Source organism: Alternaria ethzedia (assembly GCF_023757985.1).
Source record: "Alternaria ethzedia strain BMP 0044 chromosome Unknown scaffold_17, whole genome shotgun sequence".
Taxonomy (NCBI): domain Eukaryota; kingdom Fungi; phylum Ascomycota; class Dothideomycetes; order Pleosporales; family Pleosporaceae; genus Alternaria; species Alternaria ethzedia.
Genome location: NW_026056210.1, coordinates 517394 through 539537, shown reverse-complemented (window position 1 = coordinate 539537; position 22144 = coordinate 517394). Strand labels below are relative to the sequence as shown.

Genomic DNA, 22144 nt, shown 5'->3' with positions numbered 1-22144 from the left:
TGTGACCCAGGACGTGACAACTCATGCGCAGGATCATGTCCATCAACCGAAAATCACTTGTCGCCTCCAAAGCCATCTTTCCTGTCATGTAACACAGCTCAAATTGTATGTTGTATTCCCAATACTGTGTTATCTCACATCTGTCTCAACGTTTCTCATGCCATGTAGTACTAGCGAGCTATCGTCCGTCTACCAAACACCCATCTTGTCGAGCTCGACGGGACTCAGCTCACGCCCATCACCCCATACATCTTCGGAAGGATCGAGGCGCTTGTATATCTCTTCTTCATGTGCAAAGCGGCACTGTCTGTTCTTGCATATGCCCTTCTTGTAGTCTTCGCACGCAACTCGCCTGCAACCTTTCTTGATGCCTCGCATCGAGCAGTTCTTGCATAGAATCCCGCGGTCGCAGTCCCAGTTGTGTCGCATGCACTGGGTGCAGTGTGCGAAGCGTTCAGATTTGCCTTTGAGGTGCGCAGGAACGGATCTAAACAGAGTTAGCCATGTAAGTAGTAAGGGCTGTCGTGTACTAACGCAAGGCCTTTTGCAACAACGGCCTTGTCAGATGACTTGAGTGCGTTGGACTGGAGAGCAAGCGCATTCTTCGCAGAGTCGGACAGCTTCTTCGGTAACTCCGCCCTCTCGTCCTCGAGTTTCTTGACCAGAGAATCGTGCGCGTCATACATGACCTTGAGCTCCTTGTTTTTGGCATTCAAGTCACTTTGGAGAATTTCCATCGCCTGGGTGAGTGTCTCAATCTCTGTGGCATGGTCGCCGCCCATCTTCTCAAACAGCATGTGGAAGGCGTCAATCGTGATCTGCAGCTCTTCATTCTCTCGCTTGAGACCGTCGACATGGAGAATGAATTCAAGCTTTAGATGCCTCAAATCCTTCTCACGATCCAACTCCTTCCCCTCTAGCTTTTTGTCATAGTCTTTGGCAGCTGCTTTTACTGCTTCTTTCATTGCATATCTTTTCTCTGACTCTTCCAAGAACGATTTGTAAGGCTCCGGCAAGCAAACAGCACGTGCTGCTGGCTCGTCCTCCTTGGATGTGGTTTGCTGGCCGTTCATGCCGACGTCGTCCGTCTGTGCTGGCGGCGCTTGCCAGCTTGATGGCGTTATGAGGGCGTTGCGCTCAGCCATGACTGGCAACTGGAGGAGAGTTAGCTGTGCTGATGCAGTCAATCGTGTGACTGCGCGGCGAGGTTCGGTGGTGGCTGTTCAGTGTTGTAGCTCAGACGGGCCACGAGTATTCCGTGCCGGACGCACCTTCACTTGTGCGGCCCTACGCGTAAGCGAGCAAACAACAAACAACAGCCGGTGAAAGTGAAAGAGACTTAGGCCGCGCCTTGATGACTCAAGACCACAGTCCACTCTCCTCCGCCGCCACCTTTGCCATCTAACGTCTTCCACGACCGTTCTTGCCAGCAACCACCCAGCCGCACCCTCTTCATACGACTCAAAAACAAGGTATTCCTCCAATTTTCGCCCAATCTGAACCAGGTCGCTAACAGCCAGCCCTAAGCTCAGCGCCACCATGTCCCTCCCCCAAAGCCCAGTCGATCCAGTCGCTCGCCTCGAAGCAGAACTCGCGCAAGAGAAAGCCGCTCACGCGCGCACGAACAAAAAGCTGGAAGCCGTTATTCATCTCCACGCCAATCAGGCCATTACTATCAGCTCCCAGATCGGCATCATCAGGTCGCAGATCCAGAGGCATCCCGAAGACATCTCGGACATCCAGGTAGAAGCCAGGAAAGCGGAGGACGAACGCCAGCGTAGGACATCGGAGGTGAATGCAACTGGAAATGGGGCGTAGAGAGCGGGACGGGGTTATGAGAAAAGTTCCCACGGCTATGCGCATTATCTCGTGAGGCATATGTAGCGAATTGACTGGGTAATCAAGGCTGGGCTCGTCAACTTGCGGGGATGATACAGTATAAAAGCGACAACCTGAACCAATCTACAAACACATACTGAGTATCGCACTGCATTCTTTCTTCCTCCAGGTTCTGTCATGACTACACACAATATAACATCTCTCTTACCCGAAAGACTCTTCATTCTTTTTGCAGTGATTGACCATCCATCTCTGCTTCATCGACTGCAATTTCTCAGTGTAACGAAGTGTAACGAAGTGTTACGTACCGTCATGTCAGACTATCTAGACCGCAAATACAATCGAAACGACATATATCTTGTGTTGTTCTCCTTTGTACACTAGAATTTGAACCACGTGAGATGGCCGCACTTTCACTTTCACTTCGACTAGCCAAGCGTTGCCCCACCGCTTAGCTGCATTCTGCCTAGACAGCTCGCGTCTGCCTAGCGTAGGTTTTCAGATATATCTGAAAACCCGCCCTGACTTGACCCCGCATCTCTTCATTGTATCGAGCAAGATTTCTGCCTACAAGCATGGCCGACCAGCGCGCAGTCAACGACGTCCAGGACAGCGTCCATGAGGACACGGAGATGCATGAAGCAGGCGGCGAAACTGACCGTCCCGATAACGAGTACGGCAACGAGGAAGACGCCGACGACTACGAGGACGACTACCCAGAGCCCACCATGATGCGGGATATGTTCTTCGAGAACCCTACTGAAGAGCTCGGTTACCTTCTTTCCCAGAGCGAATCAAGGGCACCATCCCCGTAAGTACTCACGCGAGTTACCATGTACTTTCACTGACAACATCTAGCGATCCCAACGCCGACATGGGCGAGCCACTCACTGCCGAGGAAGAACGTGCGGACGCCAAGTATCGCATCAGCCGTCTCACGTACCACCTGTCGCTCTCCAACACTGCGAATGAGCGCCTACAGGACGCTAGGACTGCCTTGATCGCGGACAAGGAGAAAGTGATGCAGGCAGCGAAGGAGGCAGCGAAGGAGGCCGAAGAGAAGATCAAGGATGCAGAGGAGAAGGTCAACGCTTTGAAGCTCCAGCTAGAGACTTACAAGCAAGCTGCCATCAGGGATGCGATAGCGCAAGAGAAGAAGGTCGCGCAGCTGCAGCTGCAAATGGAACGTATGTCAGTGCAGAACAACGGTATAGCCCCGCCTGCTGCTGTCGCGCCGGCTGTAGTTGCAGTCGCTTCGAACGAGATCGCCATGCTTTCGCCTCCAGTCGCTGTCCCTCCCACTGCCATCGCGATCGGCGCACAAGGTTACAGGTAATCCACTGATAAATCATACGACTGCTATTGTACATGCTAACACGAATCCCTATAGCAGCATCGGTGAAGTATCGTCAAGGGCCTACAACCGCGTCATCAAGTGCAAGCACTGTGCTGCCAATGGTCTGGCATGCGACAGCACTCGCGACAGCTGCGCCGAGTGTGCTCGCAATGGCGCCGTGTGCATTCGTCGTCGTTGCGATCACTTCAGGCATCTTGCGGGATCTTGCAATGGCGGTGCGTGTGATCGTCTTCACAAGGATGATTGAGACCTGAGTGGAATGCATTGTTGCTTCTACGTGGATTGGATACATTGAAGGGTGTATAATAGAGGCTGCATTCCAGAGTGTTGGTGGATAGGTTACACGACGATACCCTGGGATCATCACCGGCGTTCACGGCGTGTAATTTCGAACGTATATAAAGACAAGAAGGATACGTAAAAATCATTCAGACACAAGACAAACTCCCACTACCTCCTTCAAATACAACCTCCAGACCAACGCCAGACCGAAAAAGTGAGACTCCTCCCATGGTGCCCCACCCCCCAAAGCCTAACCAATTCACCATTCAGTCCAACCACAACCATGAAGCTCATCACCGCCCTCGCAATCCTCGTTGGTGCTACCGCCGCTATCGCCACCGAGCCCCTCGAAGAAGTCCATGCGCAAAGCTGCGCCGCTCGTCCATGGGGCTGCGAGAACGGCTACTGTTGGAAGCAATGCGGCGATCCCGGAGAATGGTGCTGGCTGGCTCTCGATGGAGGCAACGGTGGTTGGGTGACGTGCGCAAACGATGGGGCCTGTAACGCAAACAATCTCCCTGGGACTGGATGTCGCGGCGGGTGCAGCTGCTGAGCACAGGAAAGGAATGCGAACGAAGGCGGCTTCTCAACTCCGCTGTATCAGCCCACCACTCATTTGGGCTCTTGGCTTCCAGGAAAGGTATCTAGATAGTGTTCGAGAACATCAATCACTTCTGCTTGAGGGCTTTTCGCGCTACCGTTCCGCATCTTGTGTGCATTCTCCTGCTTCTTTCTTGTGGCTACTGCTTTGCGGTGTGCGCGGCTCTTGACATGTAAAGTCCAGTCGTTTTCGGTGATAGACGTCGTACCGCATGTCTCGCAGACTTTCTTCTGCCAGAGGTCTGGTCGCTGGCCTAAATCGTACTCGCGCTTCGGCATCAGCATTTCTGCTGCTGCTGGCGATAATGTCGAGGGTGAGGGAAGTGGTTGGCCGGAGAGGAAGTGTTCGGTAATGGCTATGGCGGGTTTGGTGACCTTGTCTTCCCATTGAGATATGTTGGAACCGTCGACTAGGAAGGTGGTGTTCTTTTGGCCTGCACTGATCAGTGCATTGAGAAGCTTAATGCGTATCCACTTGATCTGCCGATTGGCGTATTGACGGGTAGCAGCTTGCGTCTTCTCAATGGCGAGGGTCTTGAACTTCTCCAGCTCGGATGCTTCGCGTGAGCTGTTCGAGAGAGCGCTTTGGTACTCCAAAAACTCTTTGTATCCTATGGATACCCAGATACCGCGAGTTTGGTCTATGCTCGCACCAGTATTAGATTCGTGGCGTTCACGGAAACTACCGAGTTCCTCAACTTCAGAAAGCAGACCTCGGGCGATCATCTTATCAACACGGCCATCAAGACGGCGATGCAGCACGTCCTTGTTGGCGTGCACCCAGAACACAAGAGTTTCGAAACGAAGGCCTGACCGACTATCCGATGTTGTGCCATCCGCTTGGACAGCAGAGGCCTCGCGTTGAAGCTTTTGCTCTTTGTAGAGCTGCGAAGCTGGTTTGCCTGTTCTTAGATATATCTCAAGTGACCGCTGGATTTTGCGCCGCTCATTTGGATGCCACCGATCGGCCATGATGGGATCAACTTCCCTTAGCTTTGTGTGCAGGATGTCGGTCGGCTCTTCAAGTATTGGTAGAGGTTGGCTATTCTCATTTAGATTCAACTCGGGCTCATCTGATAGCGCATCCTGGAACAAGAGTGACTGCGTATAGTAGTGAGTGCCACCAACTAAGACTGGTAGTTTGCCTCTACCTCGAATTTCATCGATCTGGTCATGTCAGTAATCACCTGGAATGAACGTCGTTCAGTCATACTGTTCTCAAAGCCTCGCCTACGAATTTCCCCACAGTCCAAGTCTCTTCTTCAAGGCTAATGCAGCCTAGGAGATGATGAGGAACCCCTTTCGTCTCCTCTTGTGTGATTTTATTGGTGATAATAGGCAGTCCACGATACAGTTGCATCGCATCACCGTTGATGATCTCGCCATTATATCTCCGCGCGATTTCTACCGCCAGCTACCTGATGTGGTCAGCAGGATGAAGCGTGACTGAACAACTTGAGCTTTACATCAGACTTGCCAGTCCCTGTCGCACCGACGATGGTGATTAGAGGCTTTCGCGGCGGTTGCGCCATTTTGATACTACTGAATGCTCTTGCGAACCGTAACATGCATTTGATGGGACGACCAGAACGGCTGCCAATGACTGAGTGACGGAAAATGTTGGTTAGCGTCAAGCGGGGATGCGCCTTTCCGCTTTGGCACTAGCATAGTCTTTCAACAATCCATGCATGAATCGATCATCTTGAAATATCGTCACTTCCCACGATCTGAGGTTTATCGATACTCTCATCTTGCGATTTGAGCGAAATAGTTGATATTGAACATTGTGTTATTGACTCGTGCCGGACATATGAATTGGATCGTTCACGAGCGAGTATCGCGTATAGCTATAGGCGAACTGTACGTGTAATGAAACGTGTCTGTTGAATAAGATGGGGTATCATCGTTGAGTGCCGCCCAAACGCCTATTGAAACTCCATCGACACGCATTGTTGAAGCGTGCCGAGATGTATTCCCCTTCACCACCCGGTGCTACTCCTTCTCCACCCTCTTCTCAGCCCCATAACCACCCTTACCCTCCAGATTCTGATACGACGCGCCCTCACCCTTCCCGTTCCTGGGCCCTCGCTCGGTCAAATCTTCCTGCAGCCACTTCAACACCAGCTCACCCAGCTGACTGTTTCCCGTGTACATGCGCTCGCCCTGCTCGACCTTGACATCCATGTCCTCGGTGCTGCCCCACTTCTTCACCTTGCCCAGGCTCATGTGCACGAGATGTGTGGGCCATGTTGCGAGGTTATCCAGGATATGCGTCGCGTATACGATTGTGCAAGGTCTTTCCTCCGTCTCCTTCTTCAAAAAGTTGAGGAAGTTGCTGCGCGATAGCAGATCGAGATCAACGGTGATCTCGTCCAGCAGCAGGATGGTCCACGGTCTCAGCAGACCCATGGCAAGTTGTACACGCCTTCGCTCTCCGTCGGATACGGCGTGCATGCGCCAGCTGAGGTCGATGTCGAGGATGCGCACGAGTTCGTCGCGGCGCTCGGTGTAGTGGTCGCCGCCAATGGAGGACAGGAGGGTGGGCACGTCGATGTCGGTACGGACGATGGGGTTGAGCACCCATTCTAGACCGAGGTAGGTCACGCCCTCAAGGCCCATCTTGAAAGGGTCGATGCCCGCGATGTGGACGGTGCCGGAGGGGGCCATGCGCTTGCCGGAGAGAAGACGGAGGAGCGTGGTTTTACCCGCGCCATTGGCTGTGACCGTTAGTCGAGACCTTCATGGCCAACGTGAGTAGTTGCATACCTCCGATCAAAAGTGTTCTGCTGCCGGGTGGCAGGTCAAGGAAGACATCTTTCAACCCACTCGAGCCATCGGGGAAGGCATAGCAGAGGTTCTTCACGTCAATTGACGGCGCGACTTCCTTGCTGTTGGCTGTGTTGGACATTGTAGCGTGGGATTGCGTGTATAATGGCTGTTACACCGGTGGTGGGAGGAGACTACATTTTGTAGGCAGCTTACGGTGGAGTCACCTCGGTGGGCTAGACTTCCAAGTCGACATGAGTGATGCCATCATTCCGCTGGGGTCCGCACTAGTCCCAAACAGGCAGGCACCGTCCTAGACCCTGACGGCACTTCGTCTCAGCCTCAACTTTTTCAACTTTGTCCTACTTTTCGAACTATCATTCATGGTTTACTGGCATCGGGTCAGATGTGCATGGTGGTCCGGTATGCTCCGCGGCGCTATGTCATCACGCAACTCCGAAATCGCAGCGCATGCTCGCCAACATCACAGCCTGAACAATAGACTCAAGGCTTTCCTTTGATTTCCATATATAACAAAAGATGGACGTGCTGGTGGTAATGTAACATGGCAACGATTTGTAATGCACGAGAAATGTACCAAGATTCATACTGCACGTCTGGTCATGAAGCAAAGCAAGTGTAATTCGACAAAGCTACCGCCCACGCGAAGCAAGAACACAAGTTCCATATATACAACCACTGTCTTCCTCCTATGTACAATTGTCTCATCGTCCCCTTCTACTCAACATGACAGATCATCCTGGCGATACGCTTAGAGAGAAACGCAGCCGGAGCTAGAGTCCTCAAGGAAGAGACCACCGTAGATCTGGCCCTCGTCAAGGTTGGCCTCCTGGAAGCCAGCGTTGGCGACGTCGTCAGTACCAGTGGGCTTCTTGAGGATCCCCATCTGGAACTGGCCGAGACCAGCAAGGTTGACGGACAAAGGTCCGGCGACCTTCCTGAGCTCCTGTTGGCCGGCGGAGTAGAAGATGGTTGTCTCGCTAGAGGGTTGTTAGTATTTATTCTGGACTAGGAGTGAGAAAGAACGTACTTCTTGGTGTAGTCGAGGGTCATAGCAAAGTTCTGCCACTGGGTCTGGTCGATCTTGACGTTCCAAAGCCACTTGCCGGCACGGTCAAGAATCTTGAACTGGTCCTTGTCGGCATCGCTCTTTCCAATGAGAGATCCAGTCTGGAACTGAATCTGGTTGTTGCTGAAGTCGGCAGCCTCGTGCCAGACGTTGAGGTACTCGTGGGTGAGGTTCAAAGGCCTGGCGGAGTCCTGCTTGACACTCCAGTGGAGGGTCTTGACACCCTTGCCACCCTCGCCGTCAGGGGCATCCTTGAGGAACTGGAGACCGGCGCGGCGGAATCCCAGCTGCTTCTGGAAGATGGACTCATCGGAGATGGTCACCTCAACAGCCTTGAACTTGTCGCCATCGAAGCGCGAGGACTCGTTGGGGAACTTGAGGATCTGAGACCAGGTTAGGTTGTTGCCCTTGACGAAGTCGGCGTTGAAGAGCGTGTTGGTGGCCTGAGTATCGAAGGAGACGGGTGTCATGTTGGCAGGGACACGGCCGTCGAAGACGATGGGGCACTTGGGCTCAGCGGCGCGAGTGACATGGGGGTGAAGGGCGGGTGCAGCCAGTGCAGTGGAGGCAACTGAGGCCAAGGTAATGAGCGTAGAAGTGAACATGGTGATGGTTCAAAAGAATGTAGTAGAGACTGTGGATGCGCTGGATGTGGATGAGACGACAATAGTGGGTGGGTGGAGACACTCTTTATACAATTCTCAAACGCGTCACTGAACGCTTCCTTACCCTAAGTCCATCTGAGCACGGTTCATATTAGATGAACATGTCGGTGCCCACGCGTCCGGCTTGTTCCATGGCCGAAATATAGGGATACCCGCGCCTTCATTTGGCGTACTGCAGAAAGTAGACAGCTAACCAATGGCACAGGCAGGAGAATAGTGATGGAATATTCTATAGTAGGCCCGACGACGTCAGGGTAAGGCCGCATTAATATAGGTGAAAGACGCTGCTGTCATGAGGCTCCTTAACCGGGATGTGGGGTAATGTGCACGGCTGCTGGTCAAGTACCGGACGGACCGGCAACCCGTTGCTTTTTAACCTGGGAGTGTTAAGAAGAGGAGTCGCGCCGACTGTTGTACTCGGAATGAGAACGATCTTTTACCGTCCACTGCACCTCAATCCAACTCTTCATCACATCGCGATCCTTTTCGAACGAGACCTACTGCCTTCACTGCCCAAAGCGCAATTTCATGCGTGGAGCAGCAGCGACAACCGACATTTTCAGAAAGCGACCGAATCAGGCCGTCAAACACACCGGCGCCGCCAAGTTTCATCAACACCGGGAATGCGACCGATTCGTAATGATCTGAACAAGCATGGCTGTCAGCAATGGGCTGAATGTGGTTCTAGAGTCGTTCGCGACGCTGGGCATAATGTTGAAATGGAGAGGATATAGTGGTGTCAAGAGTTGGCAGCAGCCGTTCGGCGACGCGCAGAGGGTCCAAGCGGAACAACTGTATTCCACCCACCGGCAGCGGAAAGTCAAGCCTCCGCTCTGGACGAATTTACTCAAAATCGTCCATTTACCTACCACGAGGGTACCTCAAGGGCCGAATGCGCGTCGGGTAGATGTGAAGATGTGTGCTATTATCATATACAGGTCTAACGCCCGCGGTATCATACCGCCTCGCAGTTTATGCCCTGCGTCTATGCTCAAACTCTGTTCATTACATATTCGCCCAAGAAGCTCATCGGCCTGATGTCCATCTTCCTGTCAACATGACGCTTGCTCAACGCGCTGTTTGCGACGCTCCACATATCCAAAATGATGTGCCAACCCAGAACGCCATGCATGAACGTGGTACAAGCAACCGCAACGCCTCCCTATGTGTCACTGGTGTCGAATACATGTCCGTCTCTATACGCTGACGTATGAGTGTTTCTACATCTCTTGAGGGGTCAGCCAGGTGGCTTCGACGCAACCTTCGTAAAACTCTCTCTGGCCGTTTTGTCCCTCGACACCAAAGCCCATGTCGCGGAGCTTTCCGGTGTCCCAGCCACTGACGAACTCGCCTTGACCGCCGTTTTCCCGGTCGACAGCATCGCCAAGCTTGATGTAGTCGGCGTGACGACAGACGGTCTGCGAGTAAGACCATTGGAGGCAGTTGCCGTCATTAGCGCACTCTGAACCGCAAGAGCCGGCGTTGCGGTGTGCGGGACGATCGTTCGGTACGGGCGCTTGCGAAAGGTTATCCCACCACTCCTTCGAGGGACCCTGCGATAGGAAGCCGTGGGTATAGGAGAGGAACGACGAGTAGGTAAATGGTTTCTACGTGATAATGTTAGTCACGTTGCCTGGAAGGGGCTTGATCTGAAGGATGCTTACCGTGTTGTACGGCCGTGTCCTTTCCCACCTCCACAAGTCTTCCATCTGCTGTGGCTTGAGCTGGTGCAGCGAGAGCATTGGCACGCACCACTTGTCGCGTGTGGTGGTCACATCTTTAAGCTTGTCGCTAGCAAAGGTAGGGTACATGGGCTCGAGCTTGTGACCGGTCGCATTCTGGATGGCGTAGGCAAGGACAGCGTCGCCGCGCTGCTCCTCCTTGACCCAGTTCTCATATCGGACGCCTAGTCGGTTTTCGCGGGGGATCTCGGTGGAGCCAGGAGTCTTGCCTGGGATGAGTTGCTTGACAAGGCCCTGGGAGAGGACAATTCCTGCGCCGCCATAGGCGAAGTGGCGGCCTTCAGAGCCCTTGTGCGCCTCGCCAAGGTAGTGTGGCTGCGAGGCGTCGAGCTGGCTTAGCAGGCGGAACAGCGTGTCCCAGAAGAAGTAGACGTCCGACTCAATGAAGACGAACCACTTGGCTGCGGGGTTGGTCATGTATGCCTTGTCCACCATGGGCAGGTACTTGAAGCGATCGAGCTTGAAGGACCGCTGCTGCTCCTTGACCGTCTCGCCGCCCTCGTGTGCCTTCTTGTGCTCGACGTAGATCTGAAAGTCGACATTGTCCTTCTGGTAGCTCTTGGGAAGCTCTGCGAGGATGTCGATGACATGGCGGTCTCCCAATCGCTCTTCCCGGTCGCCCACGATGATCAGATTCGTGATGCAGCTCGATACCGTGCTCAGGTGTGCTTTCGTCTCATGTGCCCCGTCCGATGCGACCTTGAGGACAACCTGCACCTCTTCCAGTAGCTTGGTAGGGAAATTCTGGCAGTAGTCGAGCTCGATTGAATTGGCGGCTTTGGTTTCGAGGGGCGGGAAATACGACTTTGTCTTCGCTTTGTGTACGGGCGCCTGGGGATGTGACCCTCTCCGATGCGAGAGTGTGTATGCAAAAAAGAAAAGAAGGAGGCCGGGGAAGAGAAATCTCCATGGCCGCCGTGCCAAACGGCCAGCCAGCGGTTTCAGCATGTTGCCGTCGCTGCGGCCGTGGGGGATGGGCGGTCGCTAGGGGCCTGGGGAGTCGCCGGTGGTAGGAAGCGATGCTATGAGGAGGAAGGTGCGATGGGCAGGTGGGCGACGTCACCGTGGCACATTGAACAGGCGGTTGGTGTTGGGTGGATGTGGAGGTGTCGACGACGATGATGGCGCATTGGCCCTGAGCCGCCGTCCTGCGCGACTTGCGAATCCAGGCCGGCTCCCTGACACGCGAACCCGCTAGCCGCCGGCGCTTGGCCTTCCCCTTGTGCCTTGGTGCTCCAACACTCCAACCACCTGCAAACCTCAGTCCTTTCATCATCCTTCACCCGTTATTGCTATGCGCGACATCGCCACGCATGTTAGGTGCAACAGTGTCGACATCTACAGCGGGCATGTAAAATGCTGGCGATGACGTGTCCGCCATTCTCATCGACTTCCTGGAAGAGTGGGAGCTATCCGTATCCGTCCAGTGGAATGACCGCTCTTCAAATAGGTTGTACTCTGGGTCGTCCTCCACGTCAGACCAGTTTGGTAAGTCGTCCATGTCAAAGTCATCAAACTCGTCGTGGTCTGTCCTTGGATCGCTGTCTGGGTGCATCGAAAGGCCAATGGATACCAGGAAGAGATCACATGAGTCGGCCGATCGTGTTGTGAATGAAGGCGCGCGCTCCATGTCCGCAGCTTCTCTCTGCCGAGTTGCGTGTTCCCGCTCGACGAGTTGCGCCGAAGAACACGCGAACGACCATGCTGAGGCGCTCTCTTGACTGGTGAGGCTAAGCGTTATTGCGTCCGCTTGTGATTCAATGTCCATCTCCGAAGAATAGAGACTCGGCCTTTCCTGTATGGCGCATTGATCGTGTCGACGTTCGTCTCCAGTACGGTTGCGTTCAATCCTGTTCTCCGGGCCACATACGAAAGACCTGCTCAAGTCCCTAGTCGTACTAGCAAGGCTCATAGTCTTTGGTCGCGCGACGCTTCGTGGAAGACGCCAATCATCTTCCTCAAGTGTATTTCCCGCAGCAAAAGATGAAGACAACGTCAGTCTCTGGCCAATGATACGTAGTTCGTCCAGCGGTAGCCTGTGTACGAAACGCAATATCGCAATATTGACTTGGAGACCTGCATACGCATTCAAATCGCTCATACGCCGATTGACCGTATCCTTTCTCGGAGCGCTGTCGATGGACGCTCCACCCCGCTTCACTGTTTTGGGGCATGTGCGGTCGATTGGCGCGATGGGTGGCGTAGACGGCGACGTTCGCGCTTCGTTGTGGGACGTTGCTCGGGTTTCTATTGTCGAGGTAGATTTGCTGTCGGTGTCGTGTTGCGCCAGAGAAGAGAAAGGGCTTGATTCGCGCGACCCTATGGACTCGCCACGCGCTTTGAACATGGAGATCGACAGTCGACGACTTAGCGAACGAAGAAATTGCTTGACTTTGCCCATCGGTAAGCTTGATATTCGCGACGTAATCTTAACGCTGGTTGAAGAATGAAGTGTTGGTCGCAATCGAGTAATTGCGGTGTAGTATAGGAGATCGACTGTCATAGCGCATTCGTGGCTTCTTTCACAAGTCCGCCGTAACTCCCGCTCGCAATACGTTTCTCGTTCCTCGCACCTGAATTCACCGACCGTAACGATCACGTACGACAGCTATCCTGTCATGGCCTTCCGCTTCACGAGCATCTCGTCGCAATACCACTCCCGAAGCTACACAGTGTATCGAAATAAAGGCGTGGGAGAGGAAACACAGTGGAAATAATGGTGTTAGAAATTAGCTTCGACCGTTTCCCCAATACTCACAGTAGCGATGTGACTTGCGTGAGGTATATAACGTGTGCTCCGTTACTACACTACTCCTCAACCCGAAGACCATACTTTAATATTATTACCACTGACCCAGCCGCCAGCAAGACATCGACCTCGGTCCGCAACCAAGACATCGCACAAAAGTAGTCAAAACAACAGCTATCATACCTGAAAATGAGGTGTCAGCTTCTCTCTACCTCGCTCCTCCTGAGCCTCGTCCTCGCTGCACCACTCGCAGAGCCAGCCAATCTCGTACAGCGAGCTGACAAGCAATCCTGTTCATCAAAACCCCACCCAACTCTAGAAGACTTCCACAAGGCAGCAAAGAAATGGTGCGACGACCACATTCGCTCCGACGCTCCCAATCCTCCTCTCCTTCCCAAACCCGTCATCGACCCTAGCAACAAGCCCATCATGCCACCTCTCACCGCCGACTATACCTTCAAACTGCCCAATCCCGACAAGAAGAAGCCTGACATCTCTCTCGCTGTGACTTTTGGGATTCACGGATTTGCGCCTATTCAGCGTGATGCCTGTTACCTTGGGTTTGGCATGCAAAACGACTGGGATAATGGGCGGAAGAACGATGGAAAGGTGCAGGAGGAGGAACAAATTGAGAAGGGTAATGTATGTACGGGCCCAGGTGGGAAGACACTGGTTCAGGGTTGGGATCAGTCGGTGGGTTGGAATAGTTACGGTGTTAGCTTTAAGTGAAAGTAGGAAGGTTTCGTCTCATAGTAGTCACGGACGTGTAAAGGAGGGTGTTTCTAGTGTCTTGTATCAATTATTCTACAATGGCTTGCCGGGTACGTCCCAGCAACACTATTCGATCTCGCTGCCATTGATATGCCCGGGAGGTCGTCGTTAAGACCTGCAACAACATTTGATCTAACCAAGTGCTGTCATAGGTATATATCCTCTCCTGACCGACCTCTCCGACCACCACAAACCAGTATAAAGTCTCCAAACCCCTACCTTACACCTCCGCGCGACATGGTGATCACTCCGTAGTCGGCTGAAGCCTCGGGGTAATGGAGGGCGGAGGTTCAGATGACTGCTTGACGTCGTCGTGGTCCTCCAAGGTCAATTCCCGAAAGCCAATGTCGCTATGCATCAAGGCGCAGTGGGCGATGCGACATGTTACGAGCTAGCTCAATGGCGGGTGCGACATTAGACATCCGGTGCTAGAAAGTTCGCAATGACGTACGTAGAGTATCGGTTATTCTCTCTCGCCTTCGACAGGGTTATATCCCGTTCACTTCGCCGTCATCTACGCTGCCTATTAATTAGGCCATATATGTCACGTGCATCCTGGGGCGCTAAGCGCCTAGTGGCTCTACCTATCTATATCAGCTCGGTCTGCCCCTCTAACTCGCTCTTTTCTTCTCTAACTGTTATTACTGCCTTCTCCACAGCTCATCGGCTTGGGCTCACTTTAAGGGATTCTCTTACTGATGAGTCACTTCGGATCACACATCGAGGTTTCACGGGATCTTGAGTGCTTCGTTGTGCTGGGGGCATGTGCGAGGAACTGACCAAGCTTCTTGGAATGTTCGCCAGAGATTCATACTTCGATTCGGGTCTGACAGCCCGATCGGAGTCTCGCCCGCAGTGCAGTTCATTTCTCAGGTTAGTTCTCACGGGAACTTACACGCCTGAATTGGTGGGCAAGTCTGATGTGCGATTTGTCGTTTGTACGCAAGCGATGAGTTGATACACGGGCTTGTTCATCTCCGGTCGCCTGCAGCTCTGGTGTCAGCCATGAGTATGCATCGCGGGATGGACCATTTTCATTGAGTACCTTTCCCTAGCGGCGAGGCTTGAGGAAGATGAATACATCTTTACCTGATACGTGGAAAGTAGCTTTCGCATTAAAGAAATGGGATGGGTTGATTATTAACCACTGACGTCAGATACTGTGCGAAGATACCATCAGGATACGCGAAATCCCTTCGTCACTCCAAACTGCATAATAGATGATGAGTGCGACCTTGAATCATTAGTATACCAGGTTCACATGCAACGTAAGCTTTTGTGGACACATCGTTTTATTCGTCGAGGTTTACGGCGACAGTGTTGCCTCATAGCGGCGACATCAACATGTCTACTCACTCCCTGTACATCCAAAGTTTCCTGTATTGATACACGCGGATTTACTTATCCTTCATCATCCGTCTAATTTACCGCCTTGGTGAGCACCCTTATTCGTTAGTGAGGTCGTTCTGTAATAGATGGGAAGCTGAACTTACGAAGTGGTGGTCTCACTGTTTTTAGGGGAGAGCGCCAAACACCAAGTCGAGAAGAGCATGTAGTTTCTCATCCATTTCAGCTTTACCCTGAGCGAGTTCAGCTTTAGCCTGAGCGAGCTCCTCCTGGAGCCTAGCGAGCTCTGTCGAAAGAGCGTCTCGACGGACTTCCGTGGCGTCATTCCTCGCACGTTCTTCGCGGGCCACGCTCTCGATGTCCTTGCGCCAGACACGCATAGCGCGACCTCTACGCCTGAGCTCTCCTAACTTAGCGCGTAGCTCGTCGGCGTTGAGAAGCGAGCTACAAGGTTAGACATGACCGTAGTACAGGACTACAGGGGGTACTTACTCGTCTTGCCCGAACAGAAAACCGTCTGGTAGATCCAGCTGGGCGAGGTAAAAGCGAACCTTCTCCTCGTGGGTGGCCTTGGGGTCTGGAACGCTCAAGTCGTCGAACTCGCAGGCATCTGCATGCGGAGAGTCGGGCTGAGCTGGCGAAGCCGGTCGAGCGCGTGGAGGGGAGTGCGAGCCGGACATGGTCGTGATGATCTTGGTCAAAGACGAAATCGACGAGATTGTGACAGTTGGTGTGAGAAAAACAAACTGTTGTCGCAAGGCAGACATGGGAAGTGGATCCAAGCGCTACTAGGCTACACTAGCTCGCGCGGTGAGTGACCGGGTGCGGTGCGTATACTCATAGAGTCACGTGCCTTCGTGAATACCTAGGTAGGTAGTCTCCACTTGGCTATACCAACCCGGGCGATTATCATCTTGAGGTTACCGAGTGAGCTTTGCTGTCAAGATAAACATCGCTTGTGGCGATCAGGCGCGACGACTCCAGGGATGGCAGGGCGCCTCATTGCGCTCACGATCTCTTATGTAGACCGCCAGGCCGAAGTATCGCCTAGTCGTCGATCGTGGAGGAACGACACATCGTATGCCGAGGCGACGTTTGGAGTGGGTATCTTGCGTTGATAATCCGGTGAGATCCTCCTGGGGTGATTCTGAATGTACAAACAGACACCATGTACATGGTTGTGGACTGCATCTTGTCATTGAGGTATCGTGGTTGAGTACCATTCCGACGAACCGCCATTGCAAACCATTGTTATCGACTTACTAACCCACTAATGTACACATCTGAAGTATCCCGCGAAGACTTCAAGCTCGAGTGCGAAGCCCGGGAGACTGCATCTTGTGATTAGTAGAGGTGGTGTCTTCGGTGTGGTTGGTAAGCTTCCGGCTATTCCTGCCAATCAGAACGGCCCCGCTTCCGGTACTGAGGTAGCCTACATCATCACCAGTTGACATCGCCTTTCCTATGTGCGCACGAAATCTCTTCAGCAGCATTCGACGCCACTTCGTCTCGAAATCTCATCGCAAATCCAAACTCGAACAGAAGACACTTAGTATGGCAAACACCAGCGAGTTGCGTTTCCACCAATATCCCACTATGCGTCTGGTAATGGTCAACTGACAGATGCAGTCTAGTACGACTAGCACAGAGACTCGTTCGAGATGGACCTTGCAGGATAGAGCATACAGCACGTCGCGTACGGGGCCTTCTCAACGGAAGTTATGCGTTCGATACTTTGAACGCGCACCATGTTTGGGAACTGGAGTTACGTTACCCACAGTATGGACGGCTTCCTCATCCGTATGCGCTTGCTGTGCTGAACATACCAGATATTTCGTACCCGTTTCAAGCTTCACTCCCCACGCCAAGCTATCGCGAGGCTCCGCTGTAGACGGCACAGATGGTGGCGCGCACCTAGCGAGTCTTACAGTCGGCAATCGCAGTAGCAATCGCATCCTCATCTTCAACACCGGCAAGCTCAAAGATCTCGTAAAAGTCGACTTCCGAGCTGTTGATCAATGGTTCGAAGAAGACATGGAGATATATGGCCATCCCAAAGATCCCTACAAGCGCATCGACATTTTACCATCTTCTCGAAACGTCAGGGTAGCCGTCGACGGCGTTACACTTGCTGAAAGTTCAAACGCCTTGTTCCTTTTGGAGACCACGTTGAGGACTAGGCATTACTTGCCACCGACGAGCGTCAATTGGGAGTATCTCACACCCAGCGACACGCTGACTTTGTGTCCGTATAAGGGTCGCGCGGAGTATTACAACGTCAGCGTTGGCGGCAAGCTGTATCGGGATCTTGTATGGTACTATAGATACCCAACTTCGGAGAGCGCGCCTATTGCCGGACACATGTGCTTCTATAACGAGAGAGTGGAGGTTTATGTTGATGGCGTGAAGGAGACGCCTTGAATGCGGCTGTCCACGCTCTGCGCATGGGTACAAAGTAGATCCCTCGTCAATATCTATGCGATCTTTCGTGCCGCGCAGCTGAGCGTTGAATGAGGTTGTGTACGTGACGCGAGACCGTATGCAGGGCGTTGATGACTTGGGGTCTGTAGTTGCGACGAAGCCGAACCCAATCTTGCATTGTCCGACTCTTCTATCCGCCTGCACCCTCCCATACCTCTCAATTGAATGAGGACTGGGGTCAAAAATCTATCCTTGTGCCAAGTTGTGATGAGCTGTGAAAGGAAACAGGAGAATTTATTGCTGTACGGCGCAGCTGATGCACGGGAGTCACCTTGCCCGTTACGTGTATATTCCAGCTGATAAGCCGGCGAACGTCCGGACAGCTATACACATGGCCATATCCTATTGCTGGCTATTGCGGTTGCTGGCGAGCTGTCCATCAACACTGAAGATGGAAAGAAGCCTCCAATATGTCAACATCATTGACAGAACATATAAGGTTGCCTGGAGAGCAATGGTCGGGTGAACCACGGATCGCAGATCGAGATGAAGATTCGTTATGGTCGGTGCTGCCGGAGCGCGCCAGCCTCGCAAGTGCAGCGAGTGGAGCGATAGTCTCTCCGCCCAGCTACCGTCCGAAAAGCAGACACTAGTCATGTAAAGCCAAGACATATCCCGGCGTGATTCCGATATCTCCAGTGCTAACTGCTTCGAGGCGTGTCTGTTAAACGCGAAACAATCGGGAGCGGCTGGATGGCGCGACGCCTTGGCAGGGGAACCGAGGGGGAGATTGCAGCTGCAACGCCACATGGTCAGCATTCAGGTGCGGAATCCAGCGGCAATTTGGGCACCGCATTCTATACTGGTAGGCATGGTGCAAATGTTGTGTTGCGAGAGCGTGGAGTGTTGGGGTGAAGATGGCAGGCCTGACTTCTTCGAGTGCCGTCAATCTCCGCCGTGCTTCCGACTCGCAGCAAGCGGCATGAACCCCATCCTACCAGCATCACCGGTGCATCCCACCACAACAGGAAAAAAACTGTGCGCTGTCCCACTTCGTATATGCATCCTTACTCAGGCCATTTTGCTTTCATGTCATGCGATGCTGACGGCGATAGACACCACCGCTTGAGGTTGTGGTATCTACAAAGATCCGCAACGTTGCGTGCATCTTGGTCTAGAACTGCGAAAACTGTTCTTTTTCCCGTGGATTTTCTTTGATTCTGTCGATTGACCCAAGCTGCAGGCTCTGTCACGGCAGTGGCAATGCTCGTTTGCGTAGGGCGTAGTTCCTTTTCTCCTGGAGGTGGCGCACGCCGTCGCTCGGTTCCTGCAGCCACCAGCAAACTATCATCACTCCACCCCGCTGTTGTCTTTGCACGGCACACTCGGCATAGGTAATGGCCAAGTACGCCTTCGCACTCTTCGCGAGGCCAAGTATTGGCCTTCGTATCTTGGAGGATGTCTTTCGTTGCGTTGAGCCTGAGGCGCGGACTAGAATTGCAGTAAACTTGGTTGTTTCAGCCGAGCCCGAGCCAAATTCAGTGCGCGGAGAGTTTCTGGATTCCTGCCTCATGGACTATGGACGTCAGAGCAATAACCTACGCGATCAACGCCGCAGCACAAACATCGCAAAGGAACGACGGGGGGCGCACCGTTGACCGGTCGTAACAGTGTATACCCACTATGAGTAGCGATGATTACCATACAATGGGACGCCGTGCTCCACAAACGCCTAGAAAACGATGTATCGAGTTCAGGGGTCGCCATGTCCTAGCCGCTCCCCGAGCCGAAGAGTAAGCCGACCTATCCTTGATACAGCACAAGCGCTCCGGTGATCTACCAACGCCCAGGTTCTGCTGACCCGAAATAGACCGTGTGGCCCTACTATAGTAGAAGCGACAGGGCTGCTGCGCGAAGACGTGCATGCCGAGGCCACTAGACTAATCTCGCTCGTGTCAGGTCTCGCGCCGCCGCGTCGGGGAGAAAGATATATCTAGGGAGAGTCTGCGCCTGGGAAGATCTTCACGAGTTATCGCCTGTCACTCATCGCCCTTACCGTCAACTCGGGGTGCAGAGACTGATCGCTCTTGGAAGTCATAGACTTCCGTACATTCGCTTTTGCAACACACTCGCTTTATTACGCTTAACATGCGTGTCACTACTCTAATAGGCCTTCTGGCCGGACTTGCCAGCCAGACTGTCAACGCAGCCTGCAGCGCACCCCTCAAGATCGACGACTTCTCTAAGAAGGCTTCCAATCAGAACAGCTTGGGCGAGTGGACCAGTGGTAGGTCCTGTTGAAGTCCTGCACAAGAAGAAGGGCTAACCAGCGCAGATGATGGATCCATGTCCTCGATCTCGGCCAGCGGCGGTGTCCTGTCTTTCAAGCCCAAGGCAGGTTCCTACTTTTACGAGACCTTCCCTTGCCAGGCAGCTAGCTCCAATGGATACAACTCCATCAGCTTCCAGATGAAGGGACCTGCCGGTGGCTCCGCGACCCTCGAGATCCAGACCAAAACCAGCTGCTCGGCTACGACGTACTCTTCCAAGTACGTTTCGATCTCTGGATTGACTGGCAGCACCCAGACCATCAACATCCCTCTGTCTCAGTTCTCCGGTGCCAACGCCAATGCTGTTACCGGTTTCGTTTGGGCTGGATTTTCTTCCACCACCGACACATGGCAGATGAGCAACATCGCCTTTGGTTGCGGCAGCAGTGCTGGTGGCAGCACCTCCGTCTCCGCAACTAGGGTAGCTACCACCTCGAGCTCCTCGGTCCGCAGCACCATGACAACTATCTCGTCTCCCACGGCCTCAGCTGGAACCTGCTCTCCTTTGTTGATCGATGACTGGATTTCTCAATCGCGTCTGACTTTCTTGTTCTACAACGCCATGGGATACCCTACCTCTGATGATGCTTCCATGACTTCCATCACCGTTGGAAAGCCGTCTACTAACCACGTCGAGTTCGTTCCCAAGGCCGACTCGTACTTCTACACCCAGTTCCCTTGCGTCGACGCGAAGAAGAACAAATACACCGGTATTTCTCTGCGCATCAAGGCTCCTAAGGGCGCAACCCTGTCCGTTCAGCTCGACTCTTCGGACAACTGTGACGCGACCAACCCCAAGTCCACCTACGCGTCCGCAACTGACCTTGGATGGACTTTCGATGGAACTGAGAAGCTGTACACCATTCCCTTCAGCAAGTTCGCCGGCCTCAACACCGAGAAGCTTACCACTATCCTCTTTTCCGGATTCTCTGGTACCACTTCCTTCGGTCCCATGGCCTTCTACTGCGGCAACTCTGGAGAATACGTTGTGCCTCCTACCTCTGCCGACCCCGGCGCCTCTGCTACCGTTCCCGCTCCTAGCAACCCATCAGCTACCGGCCTCGTGATTGACAAGTTCGCCAACGCCAACACCAACGCCATGGGCAACTGGCACGGTGGTGACGAGGGCATGTCTCTCCAGTACGCCGGCGGCAAGCTCACCATCAAGTCTCCTGATGCCGACTACTCCTACTACACCCAGGTGTCTGGTGGCTGTGCCGACTTCACCAAGTACAAGGGATCTTACCTCCACATTGCTTACACCGGTACCACTGCCTTCACTGTCGCTTTCCAGCAACACAACAGCCAGTGCAACACCGAGATCGCTCCCTTCCCTGAGACTTGGGATTCCGCTGAGGCCGGCCGCTACGCCAAGAACGGACACATCTACATCCCCATTAGCCACTTCAACATCAACCTTTCTCGCGTCGTCGGCTTCGCGCTCAAGGGCTTCCACAGCACTGAGTCCGTCACCCTCTCCGTCATCGAGATTGTCTCCTCTGTCCCCGCCGGTACTACCATTCCCAAGAAGGACGAAACTGGTGACCTAGTCTTCGCATGCAAGCGCCCCAACTCCTTCGCTTTCGCCATCGACGACGGTCAACCCGACCTCGCCCAGGAAGTCCTCAAGATCATCCGCGAGGAGGACGTCAAGGTCACCTTCTTCACCGTCGGCGCTCCCCTTCTCGACGCTTCCACCAACCTGACCAACGTCTACAAGGAGATGATGTCCGCTGGTCACCAGCTCGCCCTCCACTCCTTCACCCACCCTAAGATGGAGGGTCTCCCTGACTACGCATCCATCGACTGGGAATACAACGAGGACGTCAAGGCCATGAAGTCGCAATTCAACGGATTGACCTCCACCTACTTCCGTCCTCCCTTCGGTACCGAGGGTGCCCGCATGCGCTCGCGCCTCACAAAGGCCGTCGGCAACACCGCCAAGATTGTCAACTGGAGCGTCGACGTCGAGGACTGGTTGTGGGCTGAGACCGACACCCCTGAGCAGCAGAAGGTTGCTTTCCAGCGTGACGTCGACAAGGGTGGTAACCTTGTGGTTCTCCACTACCTCTACCCTAGCACTGTCAGCTACCTTAGGGAGTTCATTCAGATCGCCAAGGCTACTGGCAAGCAGCTTATGCGTGTCGATCAGTGCATGATGGACCCTAACGCTCCTCCGCTATAG

The 22144-nt window shown here is 53.5% G+C and overlaps 9 protein-coding genes across 9 annotated transcripts; 3 read left to right on the top strand and 6 right to left on the bottom strand.

Annotated features, from left to right (window-relative positions):
* Window positions 1-189: 189 nt before the first annotated feature.
* J4E87_006920 (uncharacterized protein) lies at window positions 190-1145 on the bottom strand (the record flags this gene model as incomplete). The annotated part of the gene is made up of 2 exons (XM_049378521.1): window positions 190-487; window positions 535-1145. The coding sequence occupies 2 exons, from the start codon at window positions 1143-1145 to the stop codon at window positions 190-192; spliced, it is 909 nt and encodes a 302-aa protein (XP_049231914.1).
* Window positions 1146-2414: 1269 nt separating this feature from the next.
* On the top strand, window positions 2415-3175 carry J4E87_006919 (uncharacterized protein; the record flags this gene model as incomplete). The annotated part of the gene is made up of 2 exons (XM_049378520.1): window positions 2415-2650; window positions 2698-3175. The coding sequence occupies 2 exons, from the start codon at window positions 2415-2417 to the stop codon at window positions 3173-3175; spliced, it is 714 nt and encodes a 237-aa protein (XP_049231913.1).
* Window positions 3176-4090: 915 nt separating this feature from the next.
* Window positions 4091-5610, bottom strand: J4E87_006918 (uncharacterized protein; the record flags this gene model as incomplete). The annotated part of the gene is made up of 3 exons (XM_049378519.1): window positions 4091-5245; window positions 5292-5492; window positions 5545-5610. The coding sequence occupies 3 exons, from the start codon at window positions 5608-5610 to the stop codon at window positions 4091-4093; spliced, it is 1422 nt and encodes a 473-aa protein (XP_049231912.1).
* A 460-nt stretch (window positions 5611-6070) lies between these two features.
* Window positions 6071-6986, bottom strand: J4E87_006917 (uncharacterized protein; the record flags this gene model as incomplete). The annotated part of the gene is made up of 2 exons (XM_049378518.1): window positions 6071-6795; window positions 6845-6986. 2 exons carry the CDS (start codon window positions 6984-6986, stop codon window positions 6071-6073), a joined length of 867 nt encoding a protein of 288 aa, XP_049231911.1.
* A 630-nt stretch (window positions 6987-7616) lies between these two features.
* On the bottom strand, window positions 7617-8539 carry J4E87_006916 (uncharacterized protein; the record flags this gene model as incomplete). Its single annotated transcript, XM_049378517.1, has 2 exons — window positions 7617-7845; window positions 7896-8539. The coding sequence occupies 2 exons, from the start codon at window positions 8537-8539 to the stop codon at window positions 7617-7619; spliced, it is 873 nt and encodes a 290-aa protein (XP_049231910.1).
* Window positions 8540-9819: 1280 nt separating this feature from the next.
* On the bottom strand, window positions 9820-11289 carry J4E87_006915 (uncharacterized protein; the record flags this gene model as incomplete). The annotated part of the gene is made up of 2 exons (XM_049378516.1): window positions 9820-10206; window positions 10264-11289. 2 exons carry the CDS (start codon window positions 11287-11289, stop codon window positions 9820-9822), a joined length of 1413 nt encoding a protein of 470 aa, XP_049231909.1.
* Window positions 11290-13279: 1990 nt separating this feature from the next.
* Window positions 13280-13819, top strand: J4E87_006914 (uncharacterized protein; the record flags this gene model as incomplete). The annotated part of the gene is made up of 2 exons (XM_049378515.1): window positions 13280-13732; window positions 13769-13819. The coding sequence occupies 2 exons, from the start codon at window positions 13280-13282 to the stop codon at window positions 13817-13819; spliced, it is 504 nt and encodes a 167-aa protein (XP_049231908.1).
* Window positions 13820-15375: 1556 nt separating this feature from the next.
* On the bottom strand, window positions 15376-15888 carry J4E87_006913 (uncharacterized protein; the record flags this gene model as incomplete). The annotated part of the gene is made up of 2 exons (XM_049378514.1): window positions 15376-15652; window positions 15701-15888. 2 exons carry the CDS (start codon window positions 15886-15888, stop codon window positions 15376-15378), a joined length of 465 nt encoding a protein of 154 aa, XP_049231907.1.
* Window positions 15889-19777: 3889 nt separating this feature from the next.
* Window positions 19778-22144, top strand: J4E87_006912 (uncharacterized protein; the record flags this gene model as incomplete). Its single annotated transcript, XM_049378513.1, has 2 exons — window positions 19778-19916; window positions 19965-22144. 2 exons carry the CDS (start codon window positions 19778-19780, stop codon window positions 22142-22144), a joined length of 2319 nt encoding a protein of 772 aa, XP_049231906.1.